The sequence below is a fragment of the Dictyostelium discoideum genome (assembly GCF_000004695.1).
Source record: "Dictyostelium discoideum AX4 chromosome 5 chromosome, whole genome shotgun sequence".
Classification (NCBI taxonomy): domain Eukaryota; phylum Evosea; class Eumycetozoa; order Dictyosteliales; family Dictyosteliaceae; genus Dictyostelium; species Dictyostelium discoideum.
This window is the reverse complement of record NC_007091.3, coordinates 630,921-650,049: the sequence shown is the minus strand read 5'-3', so window position 1 is coordinate 650,049 and position 19,129 is coordinate 630,921. Positions and strand designations below refer to the sequence as shown.

General features: G+C 21.2%; 9 protein-coding genes across 9 annotated transcripts in view; 5 read left to right on the top strand and 4 right to left on the bottom strand.

Annotated features, from left to right (window-relative positions):
* Window positions 1-58: 58 nt before the first annotated feature.
* Window positions 59-1,848, bottom strand: DDB_G0287751 (hypothetical protein; the record flags this gene model as incomplete). Its single annotated transcript, XM_631935.1, has 2 exons — window positions 59-1,223; window positions 1,307-1,848. 2 exons carry the CDS (start codon window positions 1,846-1,848, stop codon window positions 59-61), a joined length of 1,707 nt encoding a protein of 568 aa, XP_637027.1.
* Window positions 1,849-2,023: 175 nt separating this feature from the next.
* Window positions 2,024-2,802, top strand: DDB_G0287749 (hypothetical protein; the record flags this gene model as incomplete). The annotated part of the gene is made up of 3 exons (XM_631934.1): window positions 2,024-2,130; window positions 2,313-2,506; window positions 2,717-2,802. 3 exons carry the CDS (start codon window positions 2,024-2,026, stop codon window positions 2,800-2,802), a joined length of 387 nt encoding a protein of 128 aa, XP_637026.1.
* A 796-nt stretch (window positions 2,803-3,598) lies between these two features.
* On the top strand, window positions 3,599-5,759 carry DDB_G0287745 (DUF733 family protein; the record flags this gene model as incomplete). Its single annotated transcript, XM_002649075.1, has 5 exons — window positions 3,599-3,785; window positions 3,872-4,070; window positions 4,157-4,430; window positions 4,524-5,219; window positions 5,316-5,759. The coding sequence occupies 5 exons, from the start codon at window positions 3,599-3,601 to the stop codon at window positions 5,757-5,759; spliced, it is 1,800 nt and encodes a 599-aa protein (XP_002649121.1).
* A 60-nt stretch (window positions 5,760-5,819) lies between these two features.
* DDB_G0287877 (hypothetical protein) lies at window positions 5,820-8,903 on the bottom strand (the record flags this gene model as incomplete). The annotated part of the gene is made up of 2 exons (XM_631931.1): window positions 5,820-8,645; window positions 8,856-8,903. 2 exons carry the CDS (start codon window positions 8,901-8,903, stop codon window positions 5,820-5,822), a joined length of 2,874 nt encoding a protein of 957 aa, XP_637023.1.
* Window positions 8,904-8,971: 68 nt separating this feature from the next.
* On the bottom strand, window positions 8,972-9,571 carry DDB_G0287743 (hypothetical protein; the record flags this gene model as incomplete). Its single annotated transcript, XM_631930.1, has 1 exon — window positions 8,972-9,571. The coding sequence occupies one exon, from the start codon at window positions 9,569-9,571 to the stop codon at window positions 8,972-8,974; it is 600 nt and encodes a 199-aa protein (XP_637022.1).
* A 419-nt stretch (window positions 9,572-9,990) lies between these two features.
* DDB_G0287741 (enoyl-CoA hydratase/isomerase domain-containing protein) lies at window positions 9,991-11,396 on the top strand (the record flags this gene model as incomplete). The annotated part of the gene is made up of 2 exons (XM_631929.1): window positions 9,991-10,591; window positions 10,714-11,396. 2 exons carry the CDS (start codon window positions 9,991-9,993, stop codon window positions 11,394-11,396), a joined length of 1,284 nt encoding a protein of 427 aa, XP_637021.1.
* A 383-nt stretch (window positions 11,397-11,779) lies between these two features.
* On the top strand, window positions 11,780-13,466 carry arpH (actin related protein 11; the record flags this gene model as incomplete). Its single annotated transcript, XM_631928.1, has 2 exons — window positions 11,780-12,057; window positions 12,317-13,466. 2 exons carry the CDS (start codon window positions 11,780-11,782, stop codon window positions 13,464-13,466), a joined length of 1,428 nt encoding a protein of 475 aa, XP_637020.1.
* A 635-nt stretch (window positions 13,467-14,101) lies between these two features.
* On the top strand, window positions 14,102-14,907 carry DDB_G0287737 (transmembrane protein; the record flags this gene model as incomplete). The annotated part of the gene is made up of 2 exons (XM_631927.1): window positions 14,102-14,477; window positions 14,720-14,907. 2 exons carry the CDS (start codon window positions 14,102-14,104, stop codon window positions 14,905-14,907), a joined length of 564 nt encoding a protein of 187 aa, XP_637019.1.
* A 528-nt stretch (window positions 14,908-15,435) lies between these two features.
* DDB_G0287875 (ras association domain-containing protein) overlaps window positions 15,436-19,129 on the bottom strand; it is a gene marked incomplete at both ends in the record, with an annotated part of 3,753 nt that continues 59 nt past the window's right edge. The window contains 2 exons of the mRNA XM_001134528.1: window positions 15,436-18,896; window positions 19,014-19,129. The exon at window positions 19,014-19,129 is cut by the window's right edge and continues 59 nt beyond it. Of these exons, the coding sequence (XP_001134528.1) occupies window positions 15,436-18,896; window positions 19,014-19,129 (3,577 nt within the window). The remainder of the gene's footprint in view (window positions 18,897-19,013) is intronic.

Genomic DNA, 19,129 nt, shown 5'->3' with positions numbered 1-19,129 from the left:
TTTTTATTTTTAAATTTTTAAAAAAAAAAAAAAAAAAACTCTTTATTTACAATTTGTATTATAAATCAATATCTCTTTCAAGAGTTTGCTTTGGTTGGGAAACTTTTTTAATGATTTTCTTTTTAATTATAATTTTAGTGGTTTTTTTATTTATTTGCTGACCAACTAAATTATTATTATTATTATTATTATTATTATTATTATTATTATTATTATTATTATTATTATTATTATTATTATTATTATTATTATTATTATTATAAAAATCATAGTCATCATTTTCTTCATATAATAATTTATGATTGATGGGTAGTTGTATATTAAAATTTGAAGGAGAGGGAAATTCATTATTTTTAAGTTCACTATTGTTTTCTTTATTATTGCTATTATTGTTATTTTCATTATTTTCATCATTATTTTTAAAAGCACCGGTTTTAAATGTTGTAAAACTTTGATCTAATAATTCACTATAATCAATATCTTCCTCTTTGATTTTATTTGTACTTTTTGTTGTTTTTGATTGAAAACTTTGATCTAATAGGTCACTATAATTAATATCATTCTCAGAGAGATTTGACACTTCTTTTGATGACGATGATGAGGAAACTTGTGCAGGTGTTTCTTTTGATTTAAAATTTTTATCCAAAATATCACTGTAGTTAATATCATCCTCTTTCTCTATTATTTGAGGTGATGATGGTTGTGGTGGTTGTGGTGGTGGTGATTCTTTGATTTTTAATTTATTTAATTTTTCTAAAATTTTATTATTAATTCTAATATTATTATTATCAAGATCATCAGATTCTGGCGGTGATTCAAACTGTGAAATAATTAAATTGTGATCATTAAAATTATTATTATTATCATCATCATCATTATTGATTTTTGTTGACGATGGATGATTAGTTTTATTTCTATTATTTATAATTTCATTAATGTCAGTTAATTCATTAATATCATTCGTATCATTCATATTGGTTTCAATCATATTATCACTATCATCATCATCATCATCATTATCATAATTATTATTATTGTTATTATTATTATTGCTATTATTATGAATTTTATCACTACTAAAATAACTATGATCTATTAGAGTATCAAAACTTGAAGAATGAACAATTATTGAAAATTTATTATCATCCACTTTTTTTAAAATATCTAGTACTACTGACATTGATTTTGGGTCTAACACTACAGAGTTGGATTTATAAAATTTTCTAAAAAAAAAAAAAAAAGTTTAAAAGTAAGTAACTTTTTAATAAAATTAATAAAAGAAAAAAAAAAAAAAAAAAATACATACAATAATTTTGAATTTTCTTGTAATAACAATTGATTATGTTTAGTAAAAAATGTTGAAGTCATTTTTTTATTTAGTAAATGTCTAATATATGATCTTGATCTACCCAAATCTGTTAAAATTAATGGTGAATGATGTAAAATGTTTTGAAAATCACTATTATCTATTATTTGGTATTCATTTTGAATGATTGTTATTATACTCCATAGGGTGGGTGATATATATGTTTCAATGAAATTATTACTTAATAATTTCTCAATTGACATACATAACCTTGAAACACCAAAACTACTTTCATATAATGTTTGATTATTTTCTGGTAAGGTAATTAGTGTATAGATTATATACCTAATTGATATTTTTAAATCTTCAACAATATTCTCTCTTTTCAATGATTCTATATCATTATTAATTCTATCCTCTATACTTTGAACACTTGGCCAATTATTATTATTATTATTATTATTATTATTATTATTATTATTATTATTATTATTATTATTATTATTATTATTATTACTTTTATTATTATTATTTTCTTCCATATGCAGCAAAAGTTTTCATTTGTCAAACAAAAAATTTTAAAAAAAAATATAATTTTTATTTTTTTTTTTTTATTTTTTTTTTTAATTTTTTTTGATTTTTATTTTTTCAATTTTTTCAATTTTTTTTTTTCATTTTCATAATCATATAATTAACATATAATAAAAAAAAAAAAAAATGCAAACTGTACGTGGTGAACCAGTCATTGAAAATATCAGAGAACATTTAGATAAAATACCAACACCAGAAAATAGAAAATATGTGAATGATGCCACTACATATAAGTAATGTATCAAATAATAATTTTTTTTTTAAAAAAAAAAAAAAAAAAAAAAAAAAAAACCCCGATTCATGCAATGGATATACCAAAGTGATCATATGAATGTGGGAATTTAGAATTTTACATATATTTCCATACAATATTTTATTTTAATATTAATATCAATAATCACTATATTTTATATAGATCAACACAAACATATCTTAGATTTTATGGTAGCACTGATAAAGGTGAGATAAGATACGAAAAATCACCACAATTTCACAGAATTTTAAGAGAAAACGGTTTCTCAATGGATCCAGTTCAAAAAGTTTCTTTATTTAGACAAGGCAAAGTTAGAGTTGTTGGTCCACATCAAGTTATCCCATTAAAAGGAGAAAGTAAATTGATAATAATTTATAATAACTACCATCATTATCACCACCACCATTATCATAATCATAATCATAATCATAATCATAATCATAATCATAATCATAATCATAATCATAATCATAATCATAATCATAATCATAATCATCATCATCATCATAATCATCATTACTTGTTTTACTAACCCAAAATAACAATATTAATAATTATTTTAATAGAATTGGATATTCCAAAATATTATTCAAATCAAGAAATTGATTATAAAGCATATTTTGAAACCCTCAAACCAACTGAAACTCACTAAATAATGTAAACGAATAAATATTAATAATAAAAAATACAAGATATATAAAAAATAAAGTAAAAAAAAGAAAAGAAAAAAAGAGATTCAATAATACAAATCGATCAACCTTTTATTTTATTATTATTGGATTATTATTGGTAGTTTTAATAAGATTGTCTATTTTCTTTTCATTATCATTAATTTGATTTTCATCCATTTGCTTTTTTTTTTTTATCTGTTTGAGTTGAATTATTATTACTATTATTATTATTATTATTATTATTATTATTATATATTATTATTATATATTATTGTTATTGTTTTTGTTATTGTTTTTGTTGAAAATTCTTTTTGATAAAAGAGAATTGAGCAATTAGAGTAAATAAAATACACTAGAAACTGATAAATTGACTTTTAAACCAGGGAAATGATTTGGACCCAATAAATAAATACAAAATATTTCCAAAACAAATACAATTGATGGACAATAATCACCATCCATTTAATGAACAATAGTAATCAAACATCAAATAATAGAAATTATCAAATCGAAATCCAACTCAACAAAAATATTAAAACAAAAAAAAAAAAAAATAAAATAAAACTACAAAAAAAAAAGATTGAATCACATCTAATATCAATTTAAAAAAATAAATTATTTTGTAAAATATATTTGCAGATAGCAAACAATTAAATTAATAATAATTAATTAAATTATAATTTTTTTTTTTTTTTTTTTTTTTTTTAAATTAATTTTTTTTAAAATTTTTCACTTCAATTAAAAAATTTTCTTTTTATTTAGAATAATATAAAAATAATGACAACAAGAATTAAAACTAAAACTTTAAATGTTGGAAATGATCAAGAGATTATTGATGTTCCAGGTAATAAATTATTAGAATGGTTAACAGATAGAAAAAAGATACAGCAACATTGGAAAAGGTCACAATCAAACATATTAAAATTAATTGACAATGCATGTGAAGTCACTTCAATTGAAAAGAGTAAATATTAATTATCATTATTATTATTATTATTATTATTATTATTATTATTATTTTTATTAATTTCAATGTGATGGTAACTAAAGAGGAATATAGTTATTATGATTGTCAAAGGATATTTAAAGAGTTTGAAGGTGCACCTGGTGGTAATGCAACTACATTATTCGGTGCTTATTCAAATGTAAATACACAAAAATGGTTTGAAGTTATTAAAGCTTATGAAAAAGATAATTATCATATTGGTGAATCTTGTCAAATCTTATCACATAATTTAAATTATGAAATGTATGTATATCTATAGATAAAAAAAAAAAAAAAAAAAAAAACCAATATTATTAAATATTAATTTAATATCAATTATATAATTCAAGACCAAATTTAAGGAAAACAATTGAAAAATCAATTAAAACAATTGAAGAGGATCAAAAAAAACCATATTTAAAGAATAAAACAACGGCATTATCAACATTTAAAAAAGCGTGTAATGATTTAGGTATAAAAGGTGACAAAATTCGTGAAGAAATCATTGAATTACCATTACAATTAACTCCTTTATTTAATGAGGTTGTTGATTCACTATCTTCAAATAAATCAGTTTCAAATTCAATAGAATTTTATAACAATTTTTTAAGATTAACAAAAGTTGTAAGTCAATCTTTTTAAATACTAAACCAACAATTTAAAAATCATTATGATCTTAATGAAAATAGTATTAATAATATAATATTCTAAATATAGGAATTGGATGATACTTGTAAAGAACCATTACCATTACTCTTATTTTTAATTAAACATGGTAATGTTACAATGAAAGAAAGAGAAATAATATTAAATCCACAAAAAATAAAATTAAATGATCAAATTAAAGATAATTATAATAATATTAAAGATGATAATAATAATAATAAAAATAATGAAAATAATGAAAATAATAATAATAATAATAATAATAATAATAATAATAATAATAATAATAATAATAATAATAATAATAATAATAATAATAATAATAATTTAAATAGTGAAAATCAACCAAATTTAGAGATTGATTGGTGTATTACAGAGGATGTAGTACCAATAGGAGAACAACCAGTTATAGTTTGGGAAGATAGTGAAGTAGATTTGGACTCTCAAAATATTGAATGGGATGATTTTTCAATGGATACAATTGAAATGGTTGATGGCTCTTCGATTACTACAACAATTGAATTAGTAGAAAGTGGTGGTGATGTTGGTAATGATAATAGTAAAAGTGATAATAATAATTTTAAATCTATACCCAATATTGAAATTGAAGAAAAAGATAAACAACAAGAACAAGAACAAAAACAAGAACAAAAACAACAAGATAGATTTGATGAACCAATTAACCCAAATGAAACAATTTTAGAATTTAGACCTTTAAGGAATCAATTTTTAGATGAATTATTTGAAGTATGTTTTTATATATATATATAAAAAAAAATTTAAATTATATATAAAATTATTAATATCTTTTTTTATTTTTTTTTTTATGTATTAATAAAATAGTTAGAAATTTTTTTAAATAATAGATGTTTTGAAATGGAGAAATCAAATTCAATGTTTGGAATTGATCAATTAAATGATGAATCAACTGATATATCAACATCACAATGTAAAGAATATTTAAAGAGTATTAGTGATATATTGATTAAACTATCCAATACTAGAGTTAGACAAATTTTAGAGATTAAATCAAGTAAAAAATTTGTTGATCGTTTAGTTTTACAATTCACTCAAAAACAACAAAACATTGCTAAATATACACAATTAATTATAGAGAGTGATCAAAAAATTGAAGATTTAAATTTAACATTAGGTCAATCAAGAAATAAAATTGACCAATTCAATAAAGAAACAAAAATATTAAAATCAAATTTAGAACAATCAATTTCAAATTCATTATTTGATAAAAAGAAAATTAATATTATGATACCATTTTCTTTAAATTAATTTTAAATAAAAAAAGAATAATAAATAATGAAAATAATGATAATAATGATATAATTTATTTTATAAATTTTTTTTTTTTTTTTCAAATATTATACCACCATATCTTTTGAATGTATTTGTTTGAAAAATATCATTTTGGTATTCATTATCCATTTCATTTAAAAATTTTAAACCAATATGATGAAATGAACTTTTGAAATTGTTTCTAAATAATTTAAAATTTGAAAAACAGGTTAAGATATCATTATATTCTTGGACATTGTCATCATTTTGGTCAAAATAATGTTCATGTATTTCATTTGTTTTATTGTCATAGAGTTCAAAGGGTGGGTATTTTGGGTTATAGTTATAAGTGATATTTCTAAAATATCCTCTATTTTCATTACTAATTCCATAGTATGTACATTTTGATTGATCATAAGAATCATTTCGATTGTTTAATTCTGGTATATAATTAATTAATCTATTTAGTGAGTTAATAGTTTGTGGAAGAGTATAAACATTTTCACCATCATAAACTGAACGAATACAATCTAAATTTAAAAATGAAATTATTTCTTCCATTGATCTACCAATTTTAAATATAATTTGAATTTTTGGTATGAAAATATCATTTTCGTCAAATATTAATGTTATTGAATTTGAATTTAATGAAAATTTTATTTGTAATTCTTCTTTTTCTTTTTCTTTTTTTTGACTTTTTTTAAATTTAAAATAATTTGTATTCAATTGATCAATAATTTGTTTAATCATTTTTTTACCATTCAAATCTAATGATTCATTTGTTTCAACACCATCATCATCATCATGATCACTATCTTTGATAATTATAAACAATTGAATATCAAATTTTGTATCTTTTAAAGAATTAAATTGATAATCTTGATTTTCAACCATTTGCATTATTTTATTAACTATAATTATAGGTAATTTAGTTTTATATAATAATCTTTTAATTTGAATTGAATTAATATAATATTGATTTGATTTATTTGGTAAAGCTCTTAAACAATTTAAAATTCCAAGACCAGATACAACAATTTTAACATTTTCACCACCTTCAAATGTACCATTCCAATTGAAATCTGTATCAAATAATCCATTAGAATAGAGTGAAAAACATTTTTTAAATAATGATAATGATGGTGTAATTGAATAACTACCATTATCATTATTATCATTATTATCAATATCATTATTATTATTATTGTTATCATTATTATTATTATTATCAAAATTTCTATTGAAAGTTGTTGTAGTTGTTATAAAACCTGTAGATGTTAAATTAATTGAATCTACAAAATTTAATTCTTTATAGTCCAATTTAAATAAATCACTTTTACAAAATAATTCATCTTTTAAAATTGTTTTATGAAATGATACTGGTTCTGAATAAATTTTAATTAATTCTTTATCCATTTTAAAAAAATTTAAATTGTTTTTATTAAATAAATAATTAAATTGTAAATCTTTTAATTTCTCCATTGATATATTACGATTAATTATATAAAGGGTATTAGTTAAAACATTTTCATTTAACCAAATTAATTCATTACTTTTATTTAATTCACAAAATTCTTTAAAATCTGAATGAATAATTCCAACCAATTTAAAATCACAAATTAATGTTAGGGTCATTATAAAAATATCAATAATATTAATTATTAATGAATTTTTAAATTTTTTTCTAATAAATTCTAATTCAATTAAATTAATAAATAAATCCATTGATTTTCTTTTTAAATAAATAATTTGATCACTATTAATTGATGATGATGATGATGATGATGATGATGATGATGATGATGATGATGATGATGATGATGATGATGATGATGATGATGATGATGATGATGATGATGATGATGATGACAATGATAATGATGATGATGATGATGTCGATTTATATTGTTTAAATAAATATTTTGAAATTTTATAATTTAAATTCTTCTTTTCTAATTTTAATTTCTCTTTATCTAAAATTGAATTTAAAAAACAATTAAATGGTTTAACTTCTGAATGATTATCATTGAAATTAGTTATTTCCAAACTATTACCAATAGTACCAACAATAAAACTTTTATTATTAATTGAATTTTTAATTTCATTAAATTTCCTCTTTAATGAATTTGGTCTTGAATAGGGTGATATCTCTTCAATGATTTCATCATCTTCAAAAAGGTTTCTATGGTAATCAACAAAACTATGATAAAATGGATGATTGATTATATTTGTACCAATTTGTTTATTTGGTTGATCTAAAAATTTGAAGTCATCAATAACTATTTCATTTTCCATTATCTTTATCGAATTAATTTTAAAAACCATATAAATCTTTACATCCAACCCATATTGAAAGCTACATTCCAATAAGTACTTGAATGAAAAATCTGAAACTAAATAAAAATGACCATATGATTTACCTAGTATTTGAACTATTAAATTTAGATGAGATGTTGATACTCTACTTTGATTTTTATTTTTATTTGAAATTAAATATTTTATTATTGATAAATTTTCAAATACTCCTGATAATTCTCTATTATTATTATTATTATTATTATTATTATTATTATTATTATTATTATTATTGGTATTATTATTGTTATTGGTATTATTTATAATATCACAAAGTAATGATTTTTTATATTCATTTGCTAATTGGTTTAATGATTGATCAATTTGATATTCTTCTTGTTTTTTATGTAAATCACTTATATATTCATATAGTTCTTCAATAGATGATGAATTATTGGTATCCTTCTTTTCTCCATTTTTAAATTTTATTTCTTCTATTTTTTCTCTCTCTTTTATATCTTTAAATTTTTTAAATATTTCTTTCATATTGACTACCGGATTAACTCTTGGAAAAAAAAAAAAGAATACCTTTATTTTTTTTTTTATTTCTATTTTTTTTTTTTTTCTATTTTTTTTTTTTTTTTTTTCTTTTCTTTTAAAAAAAAAAAAAATGGAAAAATTGTTTCTAATAAAAAAAAAACCAAAATAATGGAAAAGTTGGTCCGATAAAAAAAAACCAAAAAAAAAAAAAGAAAAAAAGGAAAATACTTTAAAATTCTATATATTTGTAAAATATACTTTTATTAGAATATATTTTAGACTAAAATAAATGATTAATCTTTGCATTGTTCTTGAATATGCTTTTTAACTAATTCCTTATAATCTACATCGCCATTTAAACTTTTAAATCAACTTTAATTAAAGATATCTGATGGTTTTGGTAATTCATTTAATGATGATGAAGATGATAATTCTCCTTTCAATTTATCAATGCAATTTGATACTATATCACTTTCTTCATTATTACTATTATTATTATTATTATTATTATTATTATTATTATTATTATTATTATTATTATTATTATTATTATTATTATTATTATTATTATTATTATTATTATTATTATTATTATTATTATTATTATTATTATTATTATTATTATTATTATTATTATTATTATTATTATTATTATTATTATTATTATTATTATTATTATTATTTTTATTATTATTATTATTATTATTATTATTATTATTATTATTATTATTTTTAATAGGATTGTAATAAACATAGTTATTATTTTTTAAATCTGATTTTGGATAAATTCGAATTAAATCTTGAAATGAGAAATATTGACTATCACAAGAGATTTTAACTTTACCACGACGTGGTGTTTTTGGGTAAAAAATGGTTAATTTGTCTTCTACTTCTAATTCATTTTCTTTTAAGAATTTTGGTTTAGATGATATTGATTTAATTGAGCCATTATCATTATCATTTCTTTTTATCATATAAAAAATATTTTTTAAAAAAAAAAAAAATAAAAAAAAAAAGAAATTAAATAAAATAAAAAATGTATAAAAAATTATTATTTTCTATATTTATGTCTTTATTATTATTATTTAATTTGTTAAATAAAAAATTAAAAAAATTAAAATAAAAAAATAATAAATTTCTTTTTAAAGCAATTGATTGCGCTTTTTTGAAAAAAAAAAAAAAAAAATGAAAAAAAATAATTAAAAAAATTAAAAAATTAAAAAAATTAAAAAATTTAAAAAAAAAAAAAAAAAATTAAATCTTTTTATTTAACACACTTATTACTCAATATTAAGTGTTTTTGTATTATTTGTAATATAAAAATAAATAAATAAATTAAATAAATTAAATAAATATATAAATTTTTTTTTTTTTTTTTTTTTTTAAAAAAATAATGGAAAAAACAATTAAAAGAATAAATACAATTGGAAATCATATAGTTGGAAGTTTATCATCCACAACAAATTCATCTATGACTTATAGTAAAGCACAACAAGATAAAAGTAAAGATTCATTTAAACCAACAAATGCAGATTTAAAGAAACTTTTTGAATATCAAGCACAACAAGAGGAATTAAATAAGAAAGAACCATTTCATTTAACATCAATTGAAAATCAAACGCTTACATTGACATTGAATAGACCAAAATCATTGAATGTATTAAATACCAATTTATTTGTAAACTTAAATAAAGTATTTCAATCCTATAGAGATAATCCAAAGTTATCATTAATGATTATCAAAGGCAATGGTAGAGCCTATTGTGCAGGTGGTGACATTAAAGAACTCTCACAACAAACTCGTGCCATCGGTTTATTATTCCCACGTTATTTCTTTTCAAAAGAGTACAACTTGGATTATACCGCTGCAACTGTAAATAAACCAAGAATTGCAATTTGGGATGGTATTTCTATGGGTGGTGGTTTAGGTATTTCAATTCATTCACCAATTAGAGTTGTAACTGAAAAAACAACTTGGGCAATGCCAGAAGTTTGTATGTATTATTATTATTATTATTATTATTATTATTATTATTATTATTATTATTATTATTTTTAAAAAAAAAACTATAAATTAAATTTATATATCGTATATTAATTTATTTAAAAAATAAAGCAATTGGATTATTCCCAGATGTTGGAGCAAGTTATTTTTTAAGTAGATTAAAAAAAGATGCAATTGCAAATTATATTGCAATTACAGGTAAATCATTAACAGGTGCAGATTGTATTGAATTTGGAGTTGCAACACATTATGTTCATTCATCGAAATTGAATGAATTAGAGATTAAATTGAAATCATTGGTACATCATCAAGATATTAATTTAATAGAATCTATAATTAATGAGTATGCAAGTGTACCACCAACACCAGCACCATTATTAAAGGATTGGGATCAAATTGTTAAATGTTTCTCAAATCGTTTTAATTCAATAGAAGAAATTATGAATGAACTATCTAGAACAAATACACAATGGTCAAATGATATCATTTCATTAATTAGAAAGAAATCACCAACCTCTGTAAAGATTGCTTTTCGTCAAATCAAAGATGGAGCTTTGAAATCATTAGAGGAATGTTTCTTTATGGAATTTAGATTAGCAATTAGATCATTATCAAATAATGAATTCATTGAAGGTGTTAGATCAGTTATCATTGATAAAGATCAAAATCCAAAATGGGATCCTCAAACTTTAGAAGATGTTTCTGATGAATACATTAATCATTATTTCTCTAATTTACCTGATGATCAAGAATTTCCAATTGGAAATGATAAAATTTATATGCCACCACAATAAAAAAAAATAAAAAAAATAAAAAAAATCTATTTATAAAATTAAAAAATTAGTTTGTGTGAACATAGTGGATTTTTTATTTTCCAATTTTTTTTATTTTATTTTATTTTTTTTTTATTGATAAAACATTAAAATTTAGAAAAAAAAAAAAAAAAAAACCCAAAAAGAAAATCATATTTTTATAAAACCTAAAAAAAAAAAACAGATTAAATTTGTATTTTTTATATTTTTTTCTTAAAGAGAAGGGGAAAAAATAAAAACTATTATTTAAAATTTTTTTTTATTTTTTTTTTTTTTTATAAGTTCAAAAAAAAAAAAAAAAAAAAAAAAAAAACAAAAATTTGATTTTTTTTTTTTTTTTCAGAATATAAAAATCATTTTAAAAAATGGATAGTAAATCATCAATTGTTTTAGAGATAGGTGGTAGATATACAAAATGTGGATATTCACCAGAAAGCTCACCAAGATTTATTATTCCAACCAATCTATTACCATTAAATATTTCAAGCTATTTATCAGGTGGTGCATCATTTGATAATTTTAAAAAAGAAATTACATCAGATAATGAAACAATAACTACAACAAATCAAATACCTACAAAATTACCAACACAATCTCAATTAAAAGAATCTTTATTTATATTTTTTAAAACTATATTTTTAAAGTAAGTAAGTTTATTAGAAATTATTATTATTATTATTATTATTATTATTATTATTATTATTATTATTATTATTATTATTATTATTATTATTATTATTATTATTATTATTATTATTATTATTATTATTGTTATTATTATTTTTTATTTTTTTTTTATTTATTTTTCGTTTATTTATTTATTTAATAATTTATTTTATTATTTTATTTAATAATTATTTTTAACATATTAATTTATTTTAATTATAATATTTAATAAATAGTTATTTATTATGTAAATCAGACGAAAGAAAAATAATTATAGTTGAAAATATATTTTTACCAAGATTATTTAGAGAGAGTATGGTATCAGTTTTATTTGAACAATATAGAGTACCATTAATTGTATTTATAAATCCAACAGCAAGTTTAATACCAACATTAAGAACTACGGCATTATTAATTGATAGTGGTTTCTCAGAGACAAGAGTATTACCAATCTATGAAGGTGTTGGCATTCTAAAAGCATATAAATCAATATCATTAGGATCAGAATCATTAATCAATCAATTGAAACAATACTTACAATCAAATATTACCAATGGTATAATCATAGATAATCAAAATAATCAATCAATCACTGATTCAATGATTTGTAATCAACTTTTAAATGATAAAATCTTAAATTCAATTCAACTATTAGAAGATATAATTACAAGATGTTGTTTTTGTAGTTTTAAAAATAAAAATAATAACAATATTGAAATTAATAATATAAATTATAGAATTTCAAAAGAATATTCAATATTAATTGATGGTAATAATATTAGAAAAGGTTTAGTTGATGTTTTATATAAAGATGTAAATAATAATGATAATAATAATAATAATAAAGAGGATGATGATGAAAATTTAGAAGAAGGTAATATTGCAACAACAATTTTAAATACATTATTAAAATGTGAACATGATCAAAGGAAACCATTATCACATAATATTTTATTATTAGGTGGTACAACTATGTTGGCTGGTTTTAAAAAGAGATTAGTTTTAGAATTACATAGACAATTAAAAATGAATGAGAATTCAATCTATAGAAATGAATTATTTGGTTTAATTGGTCATTTTCAGTTTATAAATCATCCATTTGAAAATAATTATCTCTCTTGGTTAGGTGGTTCAATACTTGCCAATGCTTTAGAACATGTTCATAGTAAAATCACTTTAGAATCCTATTTAAATGCTCCTTCACAATTCAAACGTTCACAATTAATACCAGAATGGGAAAAACTTACAAATATAAATAACTATACTCAAATCGCTCAAGCTACTATGGGTACCACAATTAATCCATTACAATTTAATTCAACTTCTTCTTTATTCTCTCCTTTCACTTCTTCTTCTGATTTATCTTCTCATTTAAATAAAGATTAATGAAAAAAAAAAAAAAATAAAAACAATAAAAATAATAAAAACAATAAAAACAATAAAATTTATAATAAAAAAAAAAAAAAAAAAAAAAAAAAAAAAAAAAAGGATATAAATAGATCGAAATACTATTTTAAAAAAAATAAAATAAAAATTATTATTTTCATCTTCCAAAAAAATAAAAAAAATCATAGTTGCAACGTCTAAAATAAAAAAATATCACTTCTGTCAAATTAAAAAAAAGTTTTTTCTTTTTTTTTTTTATCTTTTTTTTTTCACACACATTCAATTTTTCACTCTAAAAATTAATGTGATTATGCACCTACACAAAACTCTCTTCCAATAGTAATAAAAAAAAAACTTTTTAAAATAACAAATATAAATAATATCATGTTTTGCATAAATAAATAATAGATTAAAAAAAAAAATAAAAAAAAACTTTTAAAATAATACATATACGAAAATATATTTATATATATTTATATATATATTTTTTTTTTTTTTATTCTTTTTTACATACAAATATACATACTATAAATACATTCACATATACACATAGTATATAAACATAAACACATACACACATACACACATACACACATACACGAATAAATAAATAAATAAATCAAATTTTAAAAATAATGGATCAAAATGTAGAGATATCATATAAACTTGAATTATTATATTATATACTTGGTATACTTTCAAGTATATTATTTGGAATACAATATTTACCACAGATGTATTTAAATTTTAAAAGGAAATCAGTACAGGGATTTTCATCATCAGGTATAATCATAAAATTAGTTGGTGCATCATTCCTTTTTGTAAATAGTTGGTTAACTGGTGAATCAATGCCAATCGTATTTTATGGTTTAATAAATGTATTTCAACATACAATTTTCATGTTTCAATTTTCAATCTATGATACCATCAAAGGTGCAACAAAATATTTACCTTGGATTGGTTTCCCAATAATACCTTTTTTAATTGGTTTACAATATCCAAATACAATGTGTAAGTTGACTTAAATATTTAAAAATAAATATAAAAAAAAAAAAAAAAAAAAAAAAAAAAAAGATAAATATATAGATAGAGATATAAAAAAGAGAGACAATTATATTAAAGTTTCATTATTACTATTATTATTATTATTATTATTATTATTATTATTATTATTATTATTATTATTATTATTATTATTATTATTATTATTATTATTGTTATTATTATTATTGTTATTGTTATTGTTATTTTAGTTATTACAAATTCATTTAAACCGATTACTCAATTATTAAGTCATTTACCACAAGTAATTTTATGTTACCAATCGAAATCAACAACAGGAGTATCATTACCTTCACAATATTTAAATTTTATTGGAGGAATTGCTGGTGTTTTAAGTATGTATATTAAAAATAATAATAATAATAATAATTTAATATAAAAGAATACATTTTAATCAATTCATTATTTATATATAAATTCAGTGTGTTTAATTATACCACCTATTTCAACTTTGACATATTTAATATATGTAAATAGCGTTATTCAAGCCGTTTCATTATTTTTCATGTATTTTATTTATGATTTTAGGAAAAGTAAAGTGATTCCCCATAATCATGAGGTTTAAAAAAAAAAAAAAAAAAAAAAAAAAGAACTATAAATAGAAAAACAAAAAACAAAAACAAAAACAAAAAGAACAATTTAAAAAGAAAGAAGAATAATGTAATCAATATAATAAAAGTTAACTTTTAAATGTAATTAAAAAAAGAAAGAAAGAAAGAAAGAAAGAAAACTACAAATAGGATAGCAATAATATTTTTATTTTTACTTATTTTGTTTGTTTGTTTGTTTATTTATTTATTTATTTATTTTTGATATTGTTATTATTTTAATACCAATTATTATTTTTTTATTTTAATATTTCATCAGTTTTGTTTTATTTATTTTATTTATTATATTTTCATTATTTTTATTTTGATGACACAGGTCTATGATTTGAAATTAATAATCTACGATCGATATCATTCTTTTTGAAAACAAATCTATCGATTTTATCTTCAGCTTCTAATAAAATTTCATCATCATCCAAAACTCTCTCTAAACCATCTCTTACGATGTGTAATGAGTATTCGAATTCTTCAGTGGATGACACTTTCATCTTTTTGATTACCATATCTCTAACTGTTCCACATAAAGTATCATAACCAATTGCAAAACTACAAAATAAAACATCACCAAAACCTTCTAAACAAATTCTAACCACAACTCTACCTTGTGTATTTTTTGGTGGTGGTTTATGTGGTTCTGATTCTTTTTCTTTTTCTTCATTATTTATCGATAAATTTGATGGGTTTACAGTTGAAATTGATGTTGTAGAATTTTGAGATGATTGTTGTTGTTGTAATTGTTGTTGTTGTTGTTGTTGTTGTTGTTGTTCATTTGATTCATTATTTGTTGATTGTTTACTAACTAAACCAGTTTGTTTATCAATTATACTTTGTTGTTCTTTAGTTAAAGTTGGTAATGGTTTTCTAGCTTTTGAAGTTAATGATCTTGCTTTAGTTTCATCATCATTATTGTTATTAGTAGTAAATGTACTATTAGTAGATAAATCTGGTGAACTTGGTAAAAATGAAAGTGAAGTTGAACTTGTTGAAAGATTAAAACTATCACTTGTTGTTGCAGATGTTTTCTTATCAATACTATTAATAATATCATCTAATGATGATAAAACTGATGAATTATCAGAAAGAATATCAATTGATTTATGTTTATTTGTTGTTACTGATTCTGTTACTGATGATGCACCAGATTTATTATTATTGTTATTATTATTATTATTACTGTTATTACTACCACTACTACCTAATTTAAGGAAACTATTAATATGTTCTTCTTCATCTTGTAATCTATTATATTCATTTTGGAACATTTCCAATTCTGAATTTGTTTGATCATCCTCTTCGATTGTAGTTCTAATTATTTGTGATGAATGAAGTGATTGTGGTGGTGTTATAGTTGGTGAAGATGAAGATGATACGATATCCTCTAATAATTTAAATGTATCCATATCGTTTTCATCATGCTTTCTTTCTTTTCTCTCTCTTTCTTCTTTTTCTTTTTTCTCTTTTTCTTCTCTTTCTTTATCTTCTCTTTCTTTTTGAGCTTTAGCAAGTTTATCTAATCTAGCTTTTTCTAATCTTTCTTTAGATTTTCTAGCTTCTTCTTCTAATTCTCTAATTCTTGCTTCTTCTTCTGCTTCTTCCTCATCAATTTGTCTTTGTTTTTCTTCTAATTCTCTTTGTTGTTGTTGTTCTTCTTCTTCTTTTCTTAATCTTTCTTGTCCCTCTTGTTGTTGTTTTTGTTGTTCTAATAATAATCTTTGTTCTTCTTCTTCTTCTTCTTGTTGTTGTTTTAAAAATTCTTGTTCCTCCTTTTCAGCTTTTTCTTTTTCAAGTCTAGCTTTTTCAAGTCTATCTTGTTTTTCTTTTTCTAATTGTGGCGTTCTTGGTACTGGTGTTGGTTTTGGTGATGATGGTGTTGTTGTTGGTGTTGTTGTAGTTGATGTTGATGATGATGGTGTTGGTTGTGGTAAAGGTTTTGCAACTGGTTTCAATTTTAATGGTGCAGTTGCTGGTTTTTTGATTGTTGTTCCAATTGGTTGTTTTGGTGTTAATGTTGGTGATGTTGTTGGTGAGGTTGTTGTTGTTGTTGTTGTTACAGTAGTTGGTACAGTAGTTGGTACAGTAGTTGTTGTTGTTGTTGTTGGAGATGAAACAGTTGGTGGTAATTTTCTTGGTGGTAATTTTGAAATTGTTTTTTTTAAAGGAACAGTGGTTGGTTTTGGTGGTTCAGTACTATTACTATTAGCAGTTGATGCAATTGAAGAAGTAGCAGCAGCAGCAGCAGATGATTCTTTTTCTAATTTTTCTTTTTCTTCTTTTTCTTTTTCTTCTTTTTCTTTTTTTAATCTATCTTCTTCTTCTTTTTTCTCTCTCATTAATTTTAATTGTTTATCACGAATACTAATTGTTTGTTCAGGTTCAACCGATGGTCTTGGATTGATACAAGATTGAAGGAATTTAGATTTCTCTTCTTCTTGACCTGATAAATAGATGTAATAGAATGAAAGATAAATTAAGAAGGATTTCTCATCCAATTGATCATCATTCCAAAATGAACTATCTACAACCATTGGAATCGATAGGTAATTAAAAGCGGCTTCAATAATTTGTTGAGCTTGATCTTGTTTTGATTTAATCTTTTGCAATGCATTGAAATCCAATGTTGTTGAGCCGGCAAATTTATTAACCAACACAGCGAATACCATTGGATTACGCAATGATGATGGTGACTCTACAATGATTTGTTTAGATGATTCTTGTAAAACGATAGTGGAACACCATGAAATCAATTTATCACGCATGTTAAATTCTTTGCCTTCACAATTACAGAAATAGCCAACAAACATTGACCAAAGAATACGTACGATAATTTTGGCAACTTTACACTCGGATACATCCGATGACAAGATTTTACCATAGTCACAACCACATTTTGTTTTCAATACATCCAAACATTTATCGATATTACTTTGCATTTCGTACACTGATTTACCTTTACGATATGAAATGGTTTGATTAAATAAATCTTCGATTAAATTTATAAATACAATACCATCACTAAATGCACTTAAAACCTCTGTTTCTTCCACCTTTATTCCTTTGCCTTCCAATATATGATTAACCCATTGAATTAATGTTGATACTAATGTTGTAGTATTCTCTGCTTTTGATTGTAATTTTACACCTAAATCCTTTGTACTTGGAATATATCCACCACCACCACCACCTCCCCCCATTAGCATACCACCCATTGGTGATGAATTTTTAATAATATTGGTTTTAGATCCACTGCTGCTGCTACCTGGTGTATAATTCATTGTTGCTTGTAATTCTTGTGCCCATGATACTATCTCTGATTCAGATTCATGTGTGAATATATATCTTTCAGAATTACCTAATGTTAATTGAAGATGAAGATCTTGTTTTAATTCAATGATTGAGTTCTCTAATGATAATTCATAAAGTGGATCATTATCTGTATCTTCATTCTCATAAAGTCTTAAATATTTATCGGCTTTACTAACTGAATACAATTTATCATATCTGCCCGGTCTTTTTCTTAATAACCAACCAGATTTACCTTTGGATATATGTTGTTTTTGTTGTAATTCTTGTGGTTTGGGTGGTTCTTTTTTAGGTGGTGCTGATCCACTTGTTGATGCTGATTGTGATTTCTTTACTTGTTTATCTTTATCAAAACTAATGAATTCACCATTTGGATTTAAAAAGAAAAATTTATAATCTTTTTTTTCATATTTTATTAAATAATCAAATGGAAAATCTGTATTTTTTAATTGATGTCTAACTAAAAAAAGTTTTTTATTTTTTTTATTAATATCTGTTTTATCAGTATCAAAAAAAAAAAAAAAAAAAAAAAATAAAAAAAATAAAAAAAAATAAATAATTAAATAATTAAACTTACCACCACCTTCAAAAATAAATAAACTGAATTGTACAACTTCTGAATCTTCTAAAAATAATTTTTTGGCAAATTTTTCACAAATTTCACCAGTGGTCGAACTAGGTTCAATTACCATA